Consider the following 23,497-nt stretch of genomic DNA (forward strand, 5'->3'; position numbering starts at 1 on the left):
TTTTTATGTGACTAAATTATCCACCATCTGTAGCAAAGCTGTTGCCACATGGCTGTGTAAGAAAACGGGAGGCCCTTAACAAGTATAAGTTGGTTTGGGAGTCACAGAGAAGGTGGGAGAGGCTTAAGCAGAACATGCAGACGTAATGGGGTTTTTTTAAGAAAGTTTATTTTCAATTCCATGCGCTTAAGAAAATAAAATGAAACGAGCTATGGGGAAGAGAATGTGAACTATTTTATAGTGACTACACATATGCATTACTTGTATTTAAATTGCCTTTGTTTCAACTTAAACAACACTGTGGTGAGAGCTAGAGTAAGCATAATCATTAGCTTTTTACTGCTCAGAAATGACTTCTATGTTTTTAGTGGTTCTTTTCCAGATAAAAAACCTGTATTTGTGCTATAGAATTTCTTTAAATTCTAAGAAAATGGAAATTATTTTTATTTGGTTAGTATAACCAAAATGTGGTTTAAAAACGAACCTTCAGCTATCTTTGTATTATATTCCACCTTTACCATGCTATCCTCAGATGAAATTGTGCATTTTTACAATGTATCTCGCTCTCTGCCTTGAAAAGATGCTGTTTGTTTTGGACTGTTGTTCCTTTTGCACAGACTGTGTTTTATTTTCTGTTTTGATAGTTTCAAGTCATTTAGTTACCACTAAAAATGTAAATGTTGGAATTTGATTGATACCTTAAACCATTTTGTATTTATTCCTTAGCAGTTTGGGGGGGGGACAGGGGGAAAAAAGCAAAACCCAACAACTGTATTTCTGGAACCCAGTAATCCCATGCAGCAGAGCAGACAAGGGTCTGTCTGGCTAGAAAGCAAAGTACTGTGCCCGGTTTTGGGACCCTTGGTATGAAAAAGAAGACATTGACAAACTGGAGAGTACAGTGGAGTGCTGACAAGGGGGGTGAGCAGGACTAAGGGGACAGAGTTCATTTATTTCGAAAGGAGAAGGATGAGGAGGGTGCTTAAAGGTGATTTTTGACTACCTAATGGGTGGTTACAGAGAAGATAGAGCCAGGCCCTTTTTTCCAGGTGCAATAGAGAAAGGACAAGAGGTAACAGTTAAAAGTCACAGCAAGGGAAATTAGATGCTGGGGGGGGCGGATGATGGGGAAACATCAAAAAAGTGATCGGGTAGTAAGACGGGTTGTCCAGAGAGGTCGTGGAATCTCCAGCCTTGGAGATACTCAAAACTTGACTAAGCAAGGCCCTAGGCAACCTGACCAGACTTCTGAGTTAGACCATTTTTGTGCAGGGGGTTAGCCCAAGTGACCTCCAGGAACTCCATTCTAGCCTAAATCCTTCTGTGGTTCTTTGTTCCAGGGTTTTTGAATACATGGGAAATTTTTTCACTACAGGTATCAGATATTAGACATCTCTACCAAAGTGAGCTCTCCTGATTTGTGAAGTTAGTAGCTTGTAGTCTGTTTTGAAAAAGTAACCAAAGGTGTATAGAACAAAGATTGATAAGAAAACTTTTCTAATTTTTGGTTTTCCTTTTCCCTGAAGTCTTGAGTTAGTTTCTTGTGAGAAGAAATGCTCAGTAGAAAAGGACTTGGATTGAAAATGTCTCCCCTACACTTCCCTCCTTCCCCTGATAGTAAAGTAGAAACTTGAGGGTGAAATAGTGGTAAATGATTGATACAGGTAGAAACACCTTAAAGGCACAGGACTTCAGGTTTCAGTATTGTAAGATTTGGGATTTATTTTCTCCCTTCTCATCCCCAGCTGCTTTAGTTTACCTGTCTGGGCTTTATACACCTCAGTGGAACAAGTGAATTTATTTTCACACCCTGGACTACAACCTAGGGTGCTGTAGAGTAGTATGATTAGAATTCATGTTCTGTGGCTGTACTGCCTTCATTTTTTTATAAGCTGATGTGTCTGTGTTGTAGGGTTTTCTTGTGGGAAAGACATGTTAGATTTAACATAGGCTTTAAAAAAAGTGTTCAATGCAGTTGAATTCTGTTTTTGTCTTCAGAGGGGGACAATAATTAAGAGAAGTGATAGTGGCGTGGTGCCTGTGAGGGTGACTGAGCACTGACACAGGTTGACCAGAGAGGTTGTGGACCCTCCATCCTTGGAGATGTCTCAGGAAGAGACTTTCTTTTATGGTAAATGTTGGCAAGGATGGAAAACATGAAACACTTGGCTTTTGTCACCTTAATAGTATCTAAATTGTTACCTGTTTTAATTACTGCCTCAGAAAGCCTGGTCACATTGTGCCTTTCTTTAGAACTTGGTAGGGATCTTCCCAACTACGGTTATGAAGACTTCATGTGATACATAAATAGTTACAGTAAGTTCATTAGATTGAAATCTTGTTAAATGATACTGGACACTGTATCTGGGTAGGATTTTCTTGGTAGAGAAACGATAAAATAAGCATGCCTCTTTAAGCTATGCCAATGTAGCATGTGAGTGGTGTTGGCTAACTATAGATACTGCTCTTATCTTTTTTTTAAAATACCACTAAACTCTTAGAACTTCCCTTTTCATCAAGTCAAAATATGAAAATACATTCTTAAGTAAAGCCTTTACATTCTTGTATAGTCTGTAGTATTTAGGAGGGGTGTTACCAGCGTTGTGGCAAGGCAGCACTCGTGGTAATCCAAGAGAGGAGTGGAAGTAGAGATAGCATTGGCACTGGAGAGAAATTAATTTTAAAAGTGACCCAAAGCATTGAGTATATTTTACTGTTGATCTCTTTGCACCTAGCATTTCCTTTCTTGAAGCTGATGTGTGGAAATAGATCAACTGTACCAAAATTTAATTTAATTTACCTAAATGGTATAATAGTCAAAAACTGTGCTGGTAAATGTTGAGCATTACACACAGTGGTCTGAAAACATTACTAAAGTTTATGTAGGATTGTATATACACAGGTTTAAGCTAACTAACTGCTTGATCACTCCTGTATAAACTTAATGTGACACTTGTATTCTTTTTTCCTTCCATTTTTATTGAACAATCCCCTTTCAAAATTGTATTAACTACTGAAGTCTAATGTGTTAGGTGAAGAGCTTTAATGTCCTTTTAGCATATGTTGTGGATCTTGTTTAGAAACCCAGAAGCAACATTAAGATTTTTATAGCATTTATCTTGAGACTGTATAAGAATTTCTTTTTTAATATATACACTGCTTGGTGTTACTGTCCTGAAAATATCTTCTTTTTTAATCAGTGATGAAGAACGATACAGATACAGAGACTATGCAGAAAGAGGTTATGACCGCCATAGAACAAGTAGAGAGAAAGAAGACCGACACAGAGACAGGAGGCACAGAGAGAAAGAAGAGACTAGACACAAGTCATCTCGAAGGTTTGATTTTTTTTTTTTTTTTTTTTTTAATAGGATACAAAGACTTGACCAGTTTAAAAAAATAAAGTAAACTTTTAAAAGAACCCCAAACAAACTGGAGTTTTGTGGAAAGACTGTAAACACATAGATGTACTACTTGGAACAAGTCTGCAATATAAAATGTGGACAGACAAAAAGCAATGTTGGCCCTGTGTAACTTCATATTGAATGATATATGTGACAGTCTTAGCTAGGGAACAGAAATTATGAATTTGGGGAAAGAAGGGTAAAAATGGTGGGTCAGAAAGAGGTGGAGTGAAGCTGACATTCAGCAGCATTAACGTAAGAGCTCAACAGTGATTCTTACTAAGTAAACTAACCCTCATGGTTACTTGATAGAAATTGTTCAGATTGATCCTTTTTAAGTTAGAAATAAAGGTTAAATCCAGGGGACGGGATCAATAAGAATGTTAAACCATTAAGGGATGCCAGTAGGCACATGACATTATTAAAAATAATGCTATTAGAATATGGGTTACAAATGTGAAAAGTTATTCCAATTTCCTAACAAAAAGTAGAGAGTGGGTGGATGTGTGTACCATTCCATGAAAAATTCAGTTTGGCGCTGACAGCCAAATACTATGTGGGTTGGATCAGGAGCAGGTGCCAGTTTTCAAACAGGAATGCAAAGGCTGGTTTTTTTGGTGCTCTGTAGTTGAATGAGGCCTGAAGTGTCATGCAATTGTTTGAGGTATTCTTTCTCTCTCTTCATTTAGTAACAGCAGACGTCGTCACGACAGTGAAGAAGGGGATAGCCACAGAAGGCACAAACACAAAAAATCCAAAAGAAGCAAAGAAGGAAAAGAAGCCAGCGGTGAACCTGCTCCTGAACAGGAAAACACCGAGGCTGCCCCTGTGGAATAGGCTTGTGTGATTTTTTTTTTTTGCCTACTTGCATATATATTAATGCCAGAAATAGATTACTATAAATCTTGTTATTTTTCTGGGTATTAAGATAATTTGCTCTTAATCTTGTTCTGTTAGTTTGAAATCAAAGGTTACTTTGGTTTTTTTGAAAATAAAAGAATGAATTTTTCATGTTAAGATTCCTGGACTGACTTTGTCTTTTAAGAAACAGTGAGAAAACATATTACAGCTAGAGGCTTATGCTCTTACAGTATATGCAGGGCTTAAATTCTTTGTATTAAATTGTCTCCTTTTTTTCATAAGCCAGTGGGAAGGTCATTCTTTACTGACTTTAGAAACAGCATGCATTCTCTTTATTATATACCAACATCTGGAACAGTGTGGGTTTAGTACAGCTTTTGCAGTTCATATTTGAAAAGGTCATCCTTTTGTGCAGGGACAGGCAGGAATTGCAGGCTCTTCAAGAAATTTGTACCAAGGTGAAATGAAAAAATCAAGGAAACTGGGAAAGGTGCTGATTGTTCTTAGTCTGATGGAACACGGAGGGTGGTGATCATACACTTGGTAATTAAGTCTGGTTTGTATGGGTGCGTAAGGGTGAATTAAGCTGGATAAATATCCCTCCTGCTTTGCAGTGGCTTAAGAGAAAGTTCATTTTAGTCTTTGTTCTGGGGGAACAGCTGTCCTTAACATGTTTGTTAATCTTTAGCATATCCCTTTCCATGGCTAGCTTGTGAGGAAAAAATTAGACTTCAGAACATGGGTAATTTCTAAGGCAAAGAACTACTTTAAGAAAAATGTGAGACCATCATCACTTTCAGATACAGTATCACATGTGATTGGCATGGCAGTCCTGCAAAAATTGTACTGCCCTGTCAGGGTACACTGTTGTGCAATACTTGATGGTATTAGCAGGGTGCAGTATACTTCCTTAAAAACAATAATTCTGTATAAAAATTCTAGATTTAATAGTATTAATCAAAACATACCAGGGAAACTAGGTCATTTGATTTTGGATGAAAATAACGTCTGTACAAGTACACAGTTACAGTTATTTTTAATTACTTTAGAAATTTAATTCACAGTTTTACAGACTAACAAACAGTACTTGAAAGTCTTGAAAATACCAGTTTCATGCTGACCATGAAAAGGTACACATAATCAAAGTGCTATTAATGTGTTGGATAAAAACCTTCACCTGCTTTTTGCAACTAGAAAAATTGCAAGAAATTTTTCCATAAGTTACTCAAGGATTTCTTCTTGTAAATCAAAATAAAGTGGGTGAGCAGGAACTGCTGATCCTTAAATTTCATTATTATTATAATGCATTAATGATTATATATTAAAAAAAACAAACCAACAAAAAAAACCCCTTAAGAACATGGGAAGGAAAGACTTAAAAGTCTGTAGCTTAAATCACTCCAAAGTGATTTTCTGACAGGTGTCCCTGCTTTGCCTAAACATGACTTCTCTTGACCTGCAGGTTGAAATTTCACAAACCTTTTCTTTATGAACACTTCACTTGACACACCACAAAAAGCAAAGACTGGTGTTCCTTTTTTTTTTTTTTTTTCTTCTGTATTAAGTTACTTGACATACTGACATACTCTCCATGAAGACTTGTTTTATAAAAAAGTGCCAGGCCAGGACACAATTGTGAGAGTAATTTTTCCTTTCAGTTCTTTGAGCATCCTTGCCAAGCAGGCGTGCATCATTCCTGATGTGTTCCTGCCATTGACAGCAAGGAGGATATCGCCGCATCTGAAAAACCAAAAGCAAATATGAGCTAGCAATTAAACAAGGGGACTTACCTTAAATGTTTGCAAATGCCAAAGCAAGTCCCTAAGCTGGGAGAAAGGGGTAGAAATTAGTATTATTGTTCTTTCTCTGGCTAACCGCTGTTAGTGAATAAGGGAATGAAGCAGGTGAAAATACTTCACCTTTTTTTTTTTTCCATATTTTTGTAATTACTTAGATGTATTTGAAAGAAAATAGGATAAAGTTCTTGCACATGGGAATGATCCATGTTCTGAACAAGCTATGTTTTAAGACTGCTTAATTGATTTAAAGTTTGCTCCATAATCCTGCATTTACTCTCTTAAGTTGATTGGGTGGGGGGGTTTTTTGAGCTGGGGATGTGGGAAAGCTGCTTTGTACTACCCCAAAGATCAAACTGAGTTATCTTTATATTTATTCATATACTAGTGGTTGCTAGACCTCTGAAAACATTCTACTATGAAGGCAAATCTAATGAAGTTCAGGACACTGCTGTCCTATTTCCAGATCTGTTGTTGTTAGTTCTGTATTGAGTCCTTTTTCCCCTCTTACACTGTCTTCATAAAAACTTGTTTTAGAAAAAAAAAAAAAACAAAACAAAACACGCCACACAAAAAAACCAAACCACAAATGAACTAGATGAAAGACTTAAATGCTACTTTTCATTAGATAGTTATCATTACCTAATTCTGCCGTCATTATATGCTGGTGTTCCCCCAACGATGGATTTGATAAAGAATGGTTTGTTCCCGGTATGTTCTTCATAACCTCCTACGATGCTGAAGCCAAGACTTCCAGATGTATTTCTTCGTAATACAATTTCTTTGCAGCTGTACAAATACCTGAAACAAACCAATCTAATTAAAAGTCTTACAGTTAACTTGATTCTGATGAATGATTAATGATGAATCTGCCTTTTCATACACCCATAGAGCATTTTGAAGATGAAAAATAGCACTAAAGTTCCCCTGTATTAGACACCCACACTTCTGGTTTTGTAGTGCTGCTTTCTACAACCCATTATCCTAAAAGTAAAATTACTAGGTAAGCTTGGGGTTAAAACAATAAATAAATTGTGTTACAGGGTTTGTAAGAATTAAAGCAAATGATCTAGTTGCAATTGAAAGTGATGGAGAAAAATATTTAGTGGAGATTGAATTTAATATTCGCAAACCATCATTCCAGAAGCTATTTCATCTACCTTGTACAGTCCAGTGACTTATTTTAGCTTCCAGATAAGAGCCTGTATGTGATCAACTGTGTCAAAAGCAGTCAGGCACTTGCTACTGTGGTGCATGTCAAAGCAAAAAAAAAATTCAAGGTCAACAAAATGAGACAGAATTCCAAAAATCACAGAGACGACACGAAGAAATACTACCAGTGGAAGAAGGGATCCCAAGCTTTTCTTGTCAAGCAACGCGGTAAGTCACAGCACGGAAGATGAGAGAAGCCTATCCGTGTGGGTCACTGCTTTGGAGTACCGAGGCTGCTGTCAAGAAGATAGCTTGTCCTCACTATAATAATTAATGCAGTATTTTATAGTGAGAGCACTGAAATCTGCCTCTTCCTCTCTCTCTTAAATTTATTTTATCATACTATTAAGGTATGCTGAGTCAAACCTTAGCTGAAACAAGGAATAGAGGAAAGCAGGAATAGTAAGGTTATTAAACTCTTAGACATTGCCTAGTGCTCTAAGTACATTAATAACCTGAATACCTGCTTTGTTGTTTCAGGGTTTTTTTTTTAAACCAAGCAAAAAAAAACAAACAAAAAAAACACCAAAACAAGATTAATTTGATTAGTTACAGAGCAACCAAAGTTTCTGTGCTTAGTGCTTAACCCACTCATCATTCTCAGCGTACCCAGGAACAACTGAAGAGCCTGAAAAAATCCTTTTGCTATTCCAAATCTGAACCGATAGGCTGGTCTACAGCAAGCAACTGCTACCAGCTCTGCTCGGAGACTCTGGGTTTCTAAGCAGCAGCTGACACTTCTTCTGTAGAAAGATAAATAACTAACTGTCTTAAAGACCAACACATCTAGGGTTTGATTTTTATTTTTTTTTAACTTCTATTTGCCAGATAATGCTTTTGCTGCATTTCACAGCAGGATTTTATAGTTAACCTAGATTAGTCCCTCAGGACCTACAAATATTCACCTGCTGCCAGGATGGTAGGTATATAATATTTGCACAAGGATTCACTGGCTGCTAATGTAAGAAACAGGTGACATTTGGTTCTTTCCTCAGCAGTGAGGCGTTATTACTTTACCATCTGTGGGCTTCCTCAATGTGCAAAATCACTTAAACCCTCTTATGTTTGATGGTACTTATCAAGGTCATGACCAAGCGATGCCAGGATTCAGCCTTTAGTACCATTACCTAGTGTTGGGTTTGGGAGAGGGGGGGCAAGGGTCCCTGCTGCCTGGCTATACACTCACTGCCTTAAGGAGGACATTGCTGAAATGGAAAGGGGATCAGCTAAATCCTAACACCTTAGGAAAGAAATAGGCAAGCAGGTACAGACACAAGACGAGAACACAGTGAAGACAAACAAGGCTTGCGTGCATCCTGTACGTACCATCTGCAAGGTTATCAATCAGTTACACCGTCTCCATCAGTCCAGAAAGCAGAAATGCCCATTTGCTGTCAAAGCATGTGCTAAATTTAAGTAAAACAGACCCAGCATACTAGCATTAGGGTTGTTCCCTCCACCAGAGCAGACAAAAACGCATGGAAAGCGAGAAGGAGCAGAGAGAACTGCTCTGTCCTGACTCCAGCCCCCTGCTGCTGTGCTGCCTGTCACCTCACCGAGGGGACCGGGTGTAATCCGCTGTGACAGCGAGGCAGGGGAGACCAGAAGGCAGGAGGAGAGGTGCTGGAGTGGAGCTGAGCTTGTGAAAGGGGGAAGAAAGGGTTTTTTTCCCCAAAGTTTGTCATCTTTGGTTCCCAACATCCAAATTCATAATTAAATGGTGTAAGTTAAATTCCCCAAGACAAGTCTGTTTTGCCCACAAGAGTAATTGGTGAGTGATTTTCCCTGTCTTTGCTTTGACCCATAAGTTTTCTCCCTCTCGTCCTTCCCATTTCCTCTCGTCCTGCTGGGGGTGTCGAGCCGTGCTGGTGCTTTGTGCAAGCCAGGTCGAACCCATCATGCTGGCCATAGCTGGAGACTGACTCTTGACAGAACAGGAGTGGCTAGGTGGTGTTTACACCTTTAATTTGATGTTTCCTTATCTCCATCCTACTGGACAGAGGGTATCAACATGGCAGCGCCCCATCCATCAGCTATGCATTAATGCTGTCAGAAATGGGAAAAGGATGCTGGGAGGCAGGCAGGCACCAGACTGAGCTGTGGCCAATGCTGGTACCGCTCACTCCGGATAGTTTCGTACATAAGCAGAGACGCCTGCTCTGCCTGAGCAAAGAGCAGCCCGAAGGGAGGTCCTTTGGGTCTGCTTACGACTGTGTAGCGATAAAGACAAGCTAGAAAGCACCAGAGAGAGAAAATGAAATAAGTACTTGCGTCATCTGAAGATGCTTAGTGTGTTTGAGCAGATTACTTCTCTGCAGTAAGGAAAGCCCCAGTCTGTGTGTTTTGACCCAGTTAAACCGCCATAACCCACTAAACTGCAACCGGTCCAAGGAGAACAATCTTCTGCCTCAGGAGAGAGCAGCTTGCAGCCTTCCGCCTCTATCTGTAAATACTCCAAAAGCTGAGGACAAGGAGTAGTTTATGTGTGAATTTGCCTCAGATTCAAGACTTAAGGATAAAGAGTGTCCAGGCGCAGGGTCCTAGCATAAGAAATACCACAACCGAGCACCAGTTACTGATGCAAGAGGAATTTAAAGGTGCCTGCTTTCAAGTAGTTATATGTACAATTCTCTGCTGCTTTTTGCGAAGCATGAGCAGCCTTATGCTCTGGGAATCAAAACCAGCCTGACTTCAGGAGGACTTCAGCAATAACAGGCATGAAAAGCATGACTCCCTCCCCCTGCCCTCTTACAGCAGATGACTGGCAGTGGAGTACAGTAATATTTGAGAATTACTCCTGGATGGAGTTAATTTGGGGGAATTTCTGTCCTAGTTCCATGTTTTACGTCCAGTTCTACCCCTGGTTTGCAGAAAGACTTTGGCCACCTCCTGTCTTTCTCATCTCACTTTGCAGATGAAGAAAAGCACTCATGTGAAGTACTAATGTTTGTAAATGTTATGACAGGATGATCTATAAAGTATTTTTAAGCGCTAGCTGGGGGAAGGAAATGTGAGGAGAGCAAAGAAAGGAGAGGAGGAAAACAAGCAAGAGCAGAAGAAATATCACGTGGCTGGGGAGACGCTTTTCACCAGCTGCTCCACGTTATTTTCCTTACGCATGCTTCACAACAACATTTCCCTCCTCAACAACAAACGATTAAATTGGCTACCTTGAAATAAGTCTTGGGGCAGGAACGCTTAGGGTCCTGCATCACCGCTTCCTCCCCACAGCCAGCCCGCAGTCCCTCCGCTCCCATGCTGTCCAAGTTTTGACAGATGTCAGATGCACACGTGCGTTGATTTTATAACCGCCACATATTGGATTGTACTACAGAAAGGACAGAGTTTTTATGTGTGATCAAGCCATGTAAAAGTGAGGGAGGCCAATTTTAAGATCTCACAAGGAAAGGGCCGAAATTTAAGTGAGATTCACAAATGTTAAGTTATGCAAGACAGCTTTTCCAAGGCTTTGAGCTTCAGAGCAAGGAGTCAGACAACCTGTGATCTCTGCTGCTACTGACTTGATCCAGAACAACACTGCAACTCCCTAACTCTCGATTTTTGTGCCTCTTGTCTATGCCCATCGCTGTAACGTGTTCAGTTCTTGGGAAAGGGACAAGTTCTGTGCTAGTACAGAGAACTAGGCAATTGCAGTACACCAGCCTCAAAAGTGAGGAAGGCACAGTTAATCACGTAGCTATTATTAATGCTTGCCCATTTTCTACTTCATAAGTCACGGACAGAGATCTGTAGGCATCCTCCAGCGTTTAGCTCAACTCAGCACACTTTACAGGACCACTATCTTTCACAGGATTTTCATCAGAACTCAAGTTTTCTGAGCATGGAAGGAAAGACTCTCCCCTCGTGGGCTGCTGAGCCCCAGCGCCCTGCTCTCAGGCACGATGTCAGGCTGCCTCCACGCTCCCTGCGCTGCTTGCTGTGCACAGACACTCACGCCGCCCTGCCACGGCTTGTCTTGTGCCACATCTTTCCCTTCTTGACTGAATTTAAAGAATCCACCATCCAGCAGCCTCTGTTTTTAATCGTGCCTGTTCCTGGCCTACCACCATTATCACCTTTTCTATATGCTCAGTTTTCCTTATGTGGGTGTTTCCCATCCTGCCCATCTTCCCAAATACCTTGCATGATCCTATATAGTCATGATTCTGACATTTCTACTTTTCCATCAGCTGCACCAGACGTTCTTAGACCTACACCCCTTGGAGCAGTCCCTCTGGTAAATGGTACGGCTTTACAAATGTCATCGCAGTTTTAATTGAGGTAGGTGAATCATCACCATCTTGCCTCATATTTGCACATCAGACACCTTTACAAAGATAGACCTGTCAGACACATCTTTGGACAGAGAACAGTTTTCTGTAACAGCCTAGTAAGCATCACAAGACTGCTGGCAATACCTTGAGATCTAGTGGGATGTGATCCTTGCCAAAGCAAACTGAAAGCCAGGTAGGGAAAAGTTAAGTACTCAGACTGGAGGGAAATGAGTTAATGTGATACGCATCCTGGTGAGAAAACTTGCTGAAGGACTTCCAGATGTCTGGGCCCTGGAGAATCAGTACAAGAGTAAAGAGGGTAAGCACACTCACGGCGGGGAAGACTTGAAGGGTCTGATAATACCCAACGAGCAAACCCAAACCCGATCCTTGTGCCCCTACTCAACCAACCAGATACCCATAAGGATGTAGTGCACCTCTGCTACTGCCATGCCTAATCGGTGCTGGTCCCTGTCCGAGGCCGATTTCAGAGCGGCGTACCGGCTCAGCATACCAATCCCCCTGCTTTCCTTTGGCAGCAAAGGGCCGCGCTGCACTCTGTGCCCGGGGTCGCAGCTGGGGATGGAGTTACAATGAACTCCTGTCTTCAGCTTGGCTTTCCATCAGGCCAAAGGGGTGGGAATGACTTAATGCACACAGCCTTCGGGGGGGACGAGGGGGGGCGTGGGGCGGGCAGGGAACAGAGTGAGCTTAGAGATCACTTTTAAAATGGGAAAAAACACCTTTTCTTCCCAAACTTGAGAGCAGAACTAACTGACGTGAACCCTGGGTGCAAGCCTGCAGTACTGTGGAGCTCTGTCCTTCATCTCCATCACCTTGCTGAGGACATCGGGGCTTCAGGCAGCTGTGGGTACAAGGTGATGACCGGGCAGCTCAGGTTTTCTATACAGCACAGCAAATGTGGGGTTAGGCCAGGGGCAGGTGGGGTGCAATTGCTTCAGCCCATCTAGCAGCGGACGGTGGCTGCACCTATGAGGTCTGTAGCCTGCTTGCTCTCCGCACACTGCAAGCGATGCCTGTGCGCCAGTCCCTTCATGCGTAGAAAAGAAGCAAGCGGGAATGAGGACCTCCCTAGGCATGCCCATCTGCAGCCAGACTGCAAGGTGAGAGAAATTTACCACTGCCTGGGGTAGCAAGCTATGGGCCATCCATTTCCCGCCTTTTCTTTTTACCGCTTTTCTTTCACAGGAATAAGGACGTAGTCCTCTCCGTTGGAGGAGGAACCTTTCATCTGCACGTGGCAGACAGACACACAACCCGCCTTCTGCTCTCGCAGTACTTCAGCACATGTCACACCGTCATCAGCCTCAGACCAAGCCCCAAAATACATCTGGTGCTCACAGCAGACCTTGCTGCAAGGTGAATGAGCTCAAAACAGCTCAAGCCAGAAGGAGGGAAAGCATCTAACCTGCTGTGTGAGACTGGGAAATGGAGTCCTGAAACTGTGCCTAGAGCAAAAGCCCAGCTGTTCCACAGACCATCTTCCAATGCCCTCCCGTAAAAGAGAAGGAGACCCTCTGAACTGTTGCCAGGGTTGGGAGCATGGGCAAAAGTACCTTGTGAGCTAAATTCTTCATTCCTTTAAAACTGGACACCAACGCCAATGGTGTGAGGCTAGCTTCTTCGCACATTCACCCATTCACAACATGTCCTCATTTAATACTTTGCAAAATGTCGCTCAAGCTGCAGGTACACACCCTGCACACCACGTGCATCTGAGAGAACTTAGCGACATGTGATGCGGCTTTTATTATCCTTACCGAAATGACAACACAGCTGCTTCCTGTGTGTGACAAACGGACTGCGTCCAGCCGGGGGTGGGGTTAAGAGAGGTGATTCGGAGGTACCGGCCAACTGCACACGCTTTGCGACATCTGGGCAAAGTCAAACAGTTCAGCTGGATTTGGCTAAGGAGGAGGGCTGTGCAGCTCCAGAGCTGCAGGAGGGGTAGCTCTGCCTTCCGCAGGGCAGCTGAGCCTAGACCCCAGTTCAGCAAGCTCCTGTATCCCTGCAAGCTTTTCCTTTCCCTCCCTCAGTGCCAGATATGTTTTCAAGACTGGAACAATTCAAGACCCTTTCCTCCCTTGCAAGGGGATCTGTGTGTCTATTTTTCCATGTACACATACCCGTTTACAAAAGGGAGGTATTTAGAGTCAACGCTGTGACAGAGCCTGGATTTAATTAAGATGTCAGTGTGATGAATCAAGCCAAAAGAAAGAACAGCCAGAAAATACAAATCTTTCCTCCTACTCCCCGTCAGCAAGAGGATGCGATCCGTGGACTTACCGTGGCAGCCCCAGCCACATAACCCAGGAAGGCGACCACTCGCTGCTCTCGGAGGTCGCCTGCATGGCCTCGGGGGGCGGCAGGCGGCCCCGCTCCTCCTGGGCTTCGCACGCTCTCATCTCCAGGGCTTTGAGCACCACCGATGAGTTGGTGTTTTTCAGCAGGGCGACAGCCTCACTCCGGCTGACCCCCATCAGGTCAATGCCGTTCACGTTCAGGAGGATATCACCTGAAACCGATAGAATGGACGGTAAAAAAAAGAACCCTGCAAGTGTTTCCAGGATTCCCTCTCCACCCCCACGAACAAGCAAGTCAGACCCACGGCCAAGAACTTGCTGCCTGATGAGGCTGTTTGTTAATCCTATCGTTTAACACGGATGTGAAGCATATGCTAGTAAACATGCCACAGGCATGAGGGAAGGGGCTAGATCCCTGTACACAGGAGCATTGCAGGGTGGATAGAGACTTTGGTCCTGGTTTCTCGTCATGTCACATCCTGCATCTGGAGCTGAACGGCACAGCTGGGGTCCTGCTGCACCAACCAGCTTTGGTACGGGCACCTGATGCTAGTCCAGGATTCCAATGCCCACTTCCAGCTAACAACTTTTGTACTCAACCTGAGCTTGAAACCTGAAAGCTCGGAGGTGGTTTTCTCCCACCGCTCCCTAAGCTGAGGGCTGCCACTCCAGCTCAGGAGGATATCACCTGAAACCGATAGAATGGACGGTAAAAAAAGAACCCTGCAAGTGTTTCCAGGATTCCCTCTCCACCCCCACGAACAAGCAAGTCAGACCCACGGCCAAGAACTTGCTGCCTGATGAGGCTGTTTGTTAATCCTATCGTTTAACACGGATGTGAAGCATATGCTAGTAAACATGCCACAGGCATGAGGGAAGGGGCTAGATCCCTGTGCACAGGAGCATTGCAGGGTGGATAGAGACTTTGGTCCTGGTTTCTCGTCATGTCACATCCTGCATCTGGAGCTGAACAGCACAGCTGGGGTCCTGCTGCACCAACCAGCTTTGGTACGGGCACCTGATGCTAGTCCAGGATTCCAATGCCCACTTCCAGCTAACAACTTTTGTACTCAACCTGAGCTTGAAACCTGAAAGCTCGGAGGTGGTTTTCTCCCACCGCTCCCTAAGCTGAGGGCTGCCACTCCAGCTGGCTCTTCGTAAAGTTCGCTTTGCAGAATAACGTATTATTATTTTAATGGTAATACCTGTTTGAATGGCCACAAGCCAAAACATCTTTCTCTATGCCTTATTTGTAATGTAGGCACAGTAGCTTTGGAGAAAAACACAAAGACGACCTCAATTACTACAGGGAGAACAGCAAAGACATCAGTAATGTCGCGTAAGTGGCCACAGTGCCCAGTGCCCCGCTACCCTCCGTGGCGCCTCCAAGGCCAGGGGTCCCCAGGTGCCCTCTGCGCTTCACCTGCATGCACCTCCGGGCAGGGGCTGCGCTCACCGGCAGTCCAGGCAGCGCGATGTGGACATTAACCTCTTCTCATGGTCTGCCCCGACGAGTCAGACAACAGCCCAAGGGCTGCTCTAAACCGTGGAGGCTTATGGCGCTGTTATAATGTCACGTATTCATTTGTTTCTAATTTTATCAAATTAACTAGGCTGAATTTTCCATGCTGCCTCATGATGAATATTTTTTGGAAAATGTATCCCACTGAGAGGCAGTCATTTCCCAGCAGGAGGAGAGGGGAAACCTGCTGGTTTGCTCCTGTTGTCACGCTCTTACACGGGGGGTTTCGATGAGCAGCCATAGCTCCCGCAAAGCAGAGGTTCCGCACATCCTGGTGCTGGGCACTGTGGCTCATGGGGCTTGGCTGGGCTGCAGCTATTCTGCCCCACTTTCGGGTGCCTTCACTTCCCTTGCATTCAGGATTTCCCTCCAGATCCCAGGCAGCGAGCAGGCTGAAGCTGAGCTCAGGGGATGAAGGGCAAGGGGCTGGGGAGCCATGTTGTTGCTGGACACAGGGTACTGAGGTACTTGGCTCTTGGAGATGTAACTTCCCGAAAATTGAGAGTTTCACTATTCCTCTGCTGCCTACCTAGTCCCGCAAACCCCACTGATAAATATGCTCCTCATCTTGCTCTGAAGGCTTATTCATGCAGAGGGGGAGATGCTATTAATTTTATCACCCTGTTACACCAAGAGCCAAATAAAGTTATGAAGCCACTGTTTCCAGACATGATATTGAGCCACAAGGCACTAACATTGCCTCATATATAATGGGAATTTTGCTCCTTTATATTTCTTTCAAAGCCATGAATGATACGACAAACAAGCACAAAAATGTACATTAAAAACCCATGAATGTTGCACAATGAAGATTTCAGTCCTTAGGAGATGGTGGTGCAAGCTCATTTTCCTGTGAAAAAATATGGGGTTTTTTTGTTTTGGTTTGGTTTTTTTCCTACCAGAATATTCCTACCTCCCACTTCACAGAGACCGTTACTGCTGCACATTATACCTTTTCTGGCAGCTGACTCAAGACCCTCTCATCTCACGCATCCCAAAAAATCTATGGAATGGCTGAAGATGTCAGGGCGTGATGCTCTTTCACTGTCCCTCTGTTTTCCAAAGTAAGCCTCTGAATTAAAGCAGGCTTTCAAAATCCCCTCTTTTTACCTGTTTTTATCCTGCTGTCTCTGCTGATAACTCCTCCAGGCTCGACACTTATCACATAGATAGGCAAATCCCATTCCCGGTTCGATGCTCCGCCTGCTACAGTCATTCCCAGCGATTCTGTGTGATCTTTCCAGACAGCCACCACCTTCTCGTGACAGGTGACGGCATGAAGGGTGCTCTGTGATGGAGAAAACAGCAACAACAAACGTGGTGGGCACAGGGACCTCCCTGACATCTTAGGCATTTTCTACCAAAATGAATATGCGTCGGGGGAATACTGGAGGGGCACTTCACAGCCGCCTGCCATGCCGGGCCAGATGGCAGACGGGACTCTCTCCAGGGCTCAGGCATCTGCCAAGTCAGAGCTACCACCGAGATAATCCGTGCTTTAACAGTTAAAGTCAGGCACCACTCCCGCCCAAATCAGAAGTGTTTTAGTGTTGAGACTAATAGGAGCGGGTCTTTGAAATGTAAATAAGGAATCTGATTTTTTACCAAAAAACCCAAACCAAACTACGTTCTTGATATTAATATCACTAACGGTCCTCGTATCTTTGACTATCAGGTCACGATCCTTATCCTTCTGCTTGCAGTCTGAATGTCATCTGTGTAGTTAATGAGAAATGGTCCACCTGGGTTAAAGGAATAAAACTCTTGGGGACAGATTAGAAGACAGACAATTCATTTGCTCTTCCAGATTTCTGTGTTTCTATGTAAGTTACTGGCAGGAATACACTCGAAGAATATGGGTTTCTGTTCAGGAAAAGAGAAGAACATTTACAGAGTGAAGAGCCAGCAGCTTCCAGGGTGCTCTTCCTAGTGCTTGTGCTTAAAAGGTCACTTTGGGACAGCCACCTCTAATGTCTGAGGACATCCATCCCCTTATTCCTCCCCCTGAACAGGAAAAGTTGCATACACACCACTGGGCATGCAATAACTCGTGTATGGGCAAGGGTGAAACAAACTCACAGGCGGCCTTGAGGTGGAGAGGCAACACAAGCTCCAGCAAAACATTTGCAGTGCATCCAGCTCTTGCAGGAGAGTTTGAGAGACAAGGATGCTTCTCCAGAAAATCTGGATTAAAACTTTAATTGCTTTGATTTCCTTAAGTATTTCATAAGCTGTGCCGCTGGCATCAACCCCTGAGGATCCCAGCCCCTCTTGCAAGAACAAACCCATCCATTCCAGGCTCATATGTAGATATAATAGTTTGCTGCTAAATACATTTCAAATGTATATAAAAAAAACCCAACCAACCTCCTCATTCACAAGTGTGACTTCATATTTATAATATGCAAAAAAAAAGTAATCTATAAAACTCATTTAAAGCCTCATTAATGTCTTCTCAGAAATCTGAGATCCCACAAAGACATTCCACCTCAATTCCTGGGCAAGTCCATGGCTGCTCCTGCAGTGACAACGATGGGCCAAGGAAAACAGCTTGTCAAGAAGTTTTTATGGGAGTAGGGTAGGCTATATCTTTGTTTTGAGGGTTTTTTTTTCCAAGGCATGTTTGGTGGAAGTAACTCCACAGCAGGATTTCTGTGACACATCGACAACAAAACCCAGAGCCCTCTAGCAGCTTAGCAAAGTATCTCTAGATGTTTGAGCAGAAGAACAGTGGCTGCAAAAGAACTCCAGGAACAAAAAGGCAAATTGCTTGGTGGAAAAGGTCTTCTCTTAGTCACTGGGACAAAAAAGAAACTGATGTAGCTGTTTGGGCATATCACATCTGATCTGTACAGAACACAGGCACTGTGTCAGGGTAATTGGGCTTATGGCTTGCAAATGAACCTAAAGGTTTCTGAGGGTTTTAGAACATTCCCTTTTTTAAAAGTATAAATGTTCTAGTCCAGATAGTTTTAACCTTTCACCTTTGCCTTTAAGGTGTAAGTGTTTTAAACATAGTAGTTCTACCTTTGTGCAAACTAAACTTAATGCTTTATCCACGTCTGTGCGAAAGCATTGTCCTTCTTCCCTTGGAAAGGAATGGCTTTCCATCAGGAAAAGGCCACTTCCAGAAGTGTGTGGGATAGGGCACGACTCATTTTCACAAAAATGCAGCCTGCAATTTTGTAGCAAAACATGAAATTGGAATTAGACTTGCAGCTCCAAGTGTTCAGACCAATCCTGTTACTTATGCAGTGTCCGTCATGTCTCAGACACCAAAGGCATTAGCTGATACACCGGTTAATGCTGATACACCAGCTAATGCTCTATTTTTGAGGAATCGGCGCAGGGAGAAGCAAATTTCAAAGCAGTGCTTGGAAACAAATTGTCCTGTTAAATTTCAATGAGGAATCATAAAAGCACTGGTACTTATGTGCTCAACGATGCAGGACCAGTTTTCCTTTGAAGCTGCTCTTCCACGTCATTTTTTACATGGCTGCAGATAGAAAGGGAGTGGGGCGACTGGGCTGGGACGAAGGCAGTGATGAAAGGAAAGTAAAGCCTGCCTTAGTAAACACACGTAGAGCTTTCTTGGAGGTACAGCTGATAATGAGCAAACCAGTTAAAAGGCAATGTTTATCAGTGACTGCATTTCAATGCATTCTCTTCTAAACAACTGTCCTTCTCTGTCATTTTGAAGTGACCTCGGAGGTCAGGAGAAGAAAAACATAACAGTTCATCTCCTTTTTAATTTTTTTTTCCCTTTTCTGTATATTTACTGGAAAATAAATATTTACAGCAGATTATCACAACATCAAAGCTGCGACACGTGTCTTGCAGGCAGAAGACATAGCTGCGCCTGTCTGGAAAAACGTACTTCACCTGAAGGCTAACCTGCTCGTACGGTCAGAAACCACCGCCTGCCCAACCAACAGGGCGATGGGTTTGTTTTAAGTTCTAGCCAATTTGTTAGCAAGAAGTAAGAAAACAGTTCCAATTAAAACCAAGTGTTATTTAATTAATGGCAAAGCTCCCACTGACTTCAAAGAAATCGAATCTGGCCTGTTTATGCGTTACAGCCTGGCTTAACAACCTCAGGCTGCACAAGAAAGCGTTTCTGACATCTTCTCTTTTCTGAATCCAGGCAGCAGCCAGAACAGTTTGGGCTGTGCCTCCCCTACCTCTGTACGCAGGAAAACAGCCGGGTGAGATCCTCTGCAGGTCCAGTCTCCCAGCACACCATCCACCCAGCATCACTGCCACCAGGGAAGGACATGTTCACTATGGACCATCCTCCTCTTTCCCCAGCGTCTTGTGGGCTGCGTGGCTGATTGCCGACAGCATCGGCCCGAAAGAGAGCTGCCTCCGCCCGCTTTCCAGATGGAGGCAGGCTGTTGTGAGGGCAACGGCTTGGCCAAAAGCGGCTCCTGAGCCATCGTACGAGCAAGACGGCTGCTAGAGGCTGGAGTTTATTCTCTGTGCCGAACCCAGGCAAGGCCTGAGAGCCCATGTTTATATACGTGCTCTACAGCAAGAGCTGCTTGCCTCAGAGAGCATTCCTGACCTGCTAACATCACCTCTTATGGCAAGCTCAGAGGACAAAAAGCACCCTACAATTAACCAGAATTCAAGTCAGTTAGTAATCTCTCTATCAATCACACATAATAAAGCAACCCCACTGATGGCACCAGGTAGCAGACTCCTCAAACCATGCACACATAGGAAATTCCCCTGATGGTAAAGCCCAGCCAACAAACATTGCCTTGGTTTTGAGCAGAAGCGTGTGCTGCGTTAGGACACTGCGCAGGCCCTAGGCTTGCAAGCATTACTCCCGCACTAACGTCTATTTAAAAACAAATACCATTTTAAGCCTGCCAAAGCCTAGAGTTTAAAGAACTTGAATTGCAAATGATGTTCGGTTAAACCTTCAGCATAAAAGCGTGAGAAATGCAAACTGACACACTCAAACCCTGTAAAAGGGCAAATAACACTCCAGTAATGATTGTATCAGACCAAAAGCCTGCAGTGCCTGAAGCTCATCATGTCCACTGGCTGTACTGATCTCCTGATCTATTGCCAGAGCGTTTTCTCCAATACAAGCCCTCCACCACAAACACACAAAGCTAAAGGGGACTAGGAACAGCTCAGAATTTTCTTTTTTTTTTTTTGGCTGTGATCTTCCCTGGAAAGTGCCCAAATGGTGGCACTGGACAGAAGCCCAGAGCAGCATACCCACTCATGCGCTTGTGTAGCGCCCACCTCTCATGGCAAATTGGAAACCTTCCAAAAAGCCACAACCTATCCAACAAAAGATGATTCATTAGTCTTTAAAGGACTGCTGCAAGGTCAGCATTGGCCCTTCAATCTCCCAGCTTCCCAAAATAATGTTGGATTTACCAAGAATTCCCATCTAACACCTCTCCATAGAGGAAAAGAAAATGAGGATCTAGGGCAGTTTATGGAACACAAGTCATGTTCCCAAGTAATCCCATGTGGTATCAATTAATCAGATCAATGCGGTAGAGCTAGCAGGTGCTTGGAGCTTCGCTAGAAATCATACAGTAGCAACACAAGCTAATTGCTGTCCTACACATATCTCCCTAAGGAAATCATTACTTCATTAGGAAGTAATGCCTTGCAGATGCATGATTAGTTGGGCACTACTTGCTACTGGGTAGTAGCTACCAAGCATTGACTCTGCTTTCTGGTTTAACTCCCGCTGATCCAGTCTCGCCTAACAAGGGCTATGATTGTGACTTTGTGGAAAAGGAAAACTAAAAATAGATAAACAGACACTAGTGTATTTTTTTTACATACACAAAAACCACTGAATAATGTAGTTTCAAAAAACCTGCAAAAAATGGGTATCTTTAAGCATTTATAAAATGCAGAGTGAGGTTTGTTTCCTAGCTGACAGCTGTGCACCTGATCTGACAGCTGGTTCAGTCCAAAGGTCCCTCGAAGGACACATCTGGCTGCCCATCAGGCAGGATGGATTTGAACCAGCCCTGCCTGTCCACCTCCCTGATGCACCCCTGGCACAGGTGGCCAGGGGACCAGCTTGCAAGGGTTTGCATAAGTGGTGGCACTCAGAGCGATTAACGCCAATTAGCCAGGCACGCGACTTTAAATTTAGTGAAATAAAGAAAATCAGCTCCTGCAAGGACATACCTGGTTCTGCCTATAGTGCAAAGAATAACTCTGAGCAAACTCAGAAAAAAGGCATTTTCAAAGCTCTTGCTGCATTAGTTTCCGCTTTAAAGCCTCCTATATTTGACCAGGACAGTCTCTCTGCCTTGTGCATTTAGACTTGCAATATGCTCTCTGCATTAAATCCACGATGTAACCGGGTACGGAGGAGCGGCTTGAAGGACAGTTTGGTAGCCAGAGCCACATCTGGGTGAAACGGTTGCTCTGGGCCATGTGGCCCTGGGTCGGGTCCGGCTGTGCTGCGCGTTGCCAGCCCTCACAGCCCCCATCCCGTGCCAGTGCCAGGTGTTGCCAGAGCAGAACCAACAGGTTTTGGGTCCAAAGTTCCGCAGAAAGACAGCATGCTCACAGCAGACAGGGAGACTGCAGTCACCGCCTGCTGCTGAACTGCCAGCTGGGTCAGAGCATGGGTATCTTAAGAAATGAACAACAGACTAATAATTACCATAAATTTCAAGCAGCTTATGGGAATCTCTCAGGCCAGCATATGAAAGCTTTTTGCCTGAAGACTTTGCTCCAGATGGAGAAACTTCAGGTAAGCCTCTTATTTTCACTGGAGCGCATTGCCCTGTGCTGGCTCACACTGCCGGCCAGGTCCATGCCCATGGCCAGGACGCAGTGTGCACATCAGCCCCACCAATGCCCTTCACCTTCTCCTTCCCTCCTCACCCCATCCCAGATGGAGCCAGGGCAGAAGTAGTGTATAAATAACAAGGAGCACAGCTTTTACATTTCCATTGCAAAATAAGACACATTTCTGCTGGTGACAGAAACCTAGCAATTTAGTTATCTCTATAACACCCCAAGACACTAAATTGCTAGCTGCCCTCCCACTCCCCTGTCCCACAGATGGCAGAGAAACCACACAAGCGCCCGTGCCCTCACCTTGCCGGGGTTATTTCTCTCAACGGAACAGGGCTGGGGGCTGCCGCCGCCGTAACTCCAGCCTGCCTCCTGCAAGATGTCAGGGGTCTGCTGCCTGGTCTGCCGCGACACGACGAAGTGAACCTGCTTCTCGCTGGCCTGCAGGAGGAGGTACAGCGTGAATCCCACTGCCCAGTAGCAATTAAACCCCTGCACTTCAGCCTCAGAGGATTCACAAAACACAGGTCCCATTTAAGCATGGTTTGGATTTTCCACTACAGTGGTTGCAATGACATAAAGCAGTAGTATCAGTTCAGATCAATAAAGCCCATAAACATTTACTGCCAGCTACTTCATACTTCTCTTGAAAATTTGATGTTAACTCTGAGAAACCCTTCCTGTCTCCCCCAGATTTGACTGGAAGCAGTGATCCACCAGAGATGAGCGTTGATCAGCTTACTTGCCTACACCTGCATATACCACTGCAGAGCACCAGTGTGCCTGCCCGGGAGGGAGAGAGAGAGAGCTGTTGCTGCTGCCCGGGTGGGAACTCTGAAAAAGATGCAATTAACTCTGTAACGAGGCATGGGCTTGAGCCTGGGCTGGCAGAACTGGGAAATAAAGGATGTAACTGAGTCCACCTGCGTGCAATGGGCACGGCAAATGTAAGGCAGCTTAAAGCAAGGAAAGCAAGGGATGTGCAACCATTTTGAGAAGTAAAATCCTACTGCACCAGAGCTGGGGGGGGAAGAAGAAGAAGCACAAGCACAAGCAAGCACACAGAGTAATGGCGTTTAGGGTGGGAAACTAGCCCAAGCTCTCACTCTAGGAAGAGAAACTGCAAAAACCATCAATCCAAAATAAGCTCAAGTTGCTTCTGGGCCTTTTTGCGCAATGCAATCATAATACAGCCTGAGAGATGCTGCAAAGCTTCTACTGAGTTGTGTTTGCTCATTATTTTTAAGGTGTTCTGTGCATGCCTGACATCAGTGTTATTACCTCTGTGTACAGGTGAATTTTTTTTGTCTTG

At 44.1% G+C, this 23,497-nt stretch overlaps 2 protein-coding genes across 2 annotated transcripts in view; one reads left to right on the top strand and one right to left on the bottom strand.

Moving 5' to 3' along the window:
• Positions 1-4,461, top strand: part of FIP1L1 (factor interacting with PAPOLA and CPSF1) — a 43,176-nt gene extending 38,715 nt beyond the window's left edge. Inside the window, exons 16-17 of the mRNA XM_035897705.1 lie at positions 3,201-3,338; positions 4,094-4,461. Of these exons, the coding sequence (XP_035753598.1) occupies positions 3,201-3,338; positions 4,094-4,241 (286 nt within the window). The 3' untranslated portion in view covers positions 4,242-4,461. The remainder of the gene's footprint in view (positions 1-3,200; positions 3,339-4,093) is intronic.
• A 1,238-nt stretch (positions 4,462-5,699) lies between these two features.
• Positions 5,700-23,497, bottom strand: part of LNX1 (ligand of numb-protein X 1) — a 65,296-nt gene continuing 47,498 nt past the window's right edge. Inside the window, exons 6-10 of the mRNA XM_009642312.2 lie at positions 22,489-22,626; positions 16,504-16,681; positions 13,855-14,083; positions 6,704-6,862; positions 5,700-6,005 (exon numbers count right to left, since the gene is read on the bottom strand). Coding sequence (XP_009640607.1) covers positions 5,870-6,005; positions 6,704-6,862; positions 13,855-14,083; positions 16,504-16,681; positions 22,489-22,626 — 840 coding nt within the window. The 3' untranslated portion in view covers positions 5,700-5,869. The remainder of the gene's footprint in view (positions 6,006-6,703; positions 6,863-13,854; positions 14,084-16,503; positions 16,682-22,488; positions 22,627-23,497) is intronic.

This window comes from Egretta garzetta, unplaced genomic scaffold (genome assembly GCF_000687185.1).
Source record: "Egretta garzetta isolate BGI_Z169 unplaced genomic scaffold, ASM68718v1 scaffold557, whole genome shotgun sequence".
NCBI classification, from domain to species: Eukaryota; Metazoa; Chordata; class Aves; order Pelecaniformes; family Ardeidae; genus Egretta; species Egretta garzetta.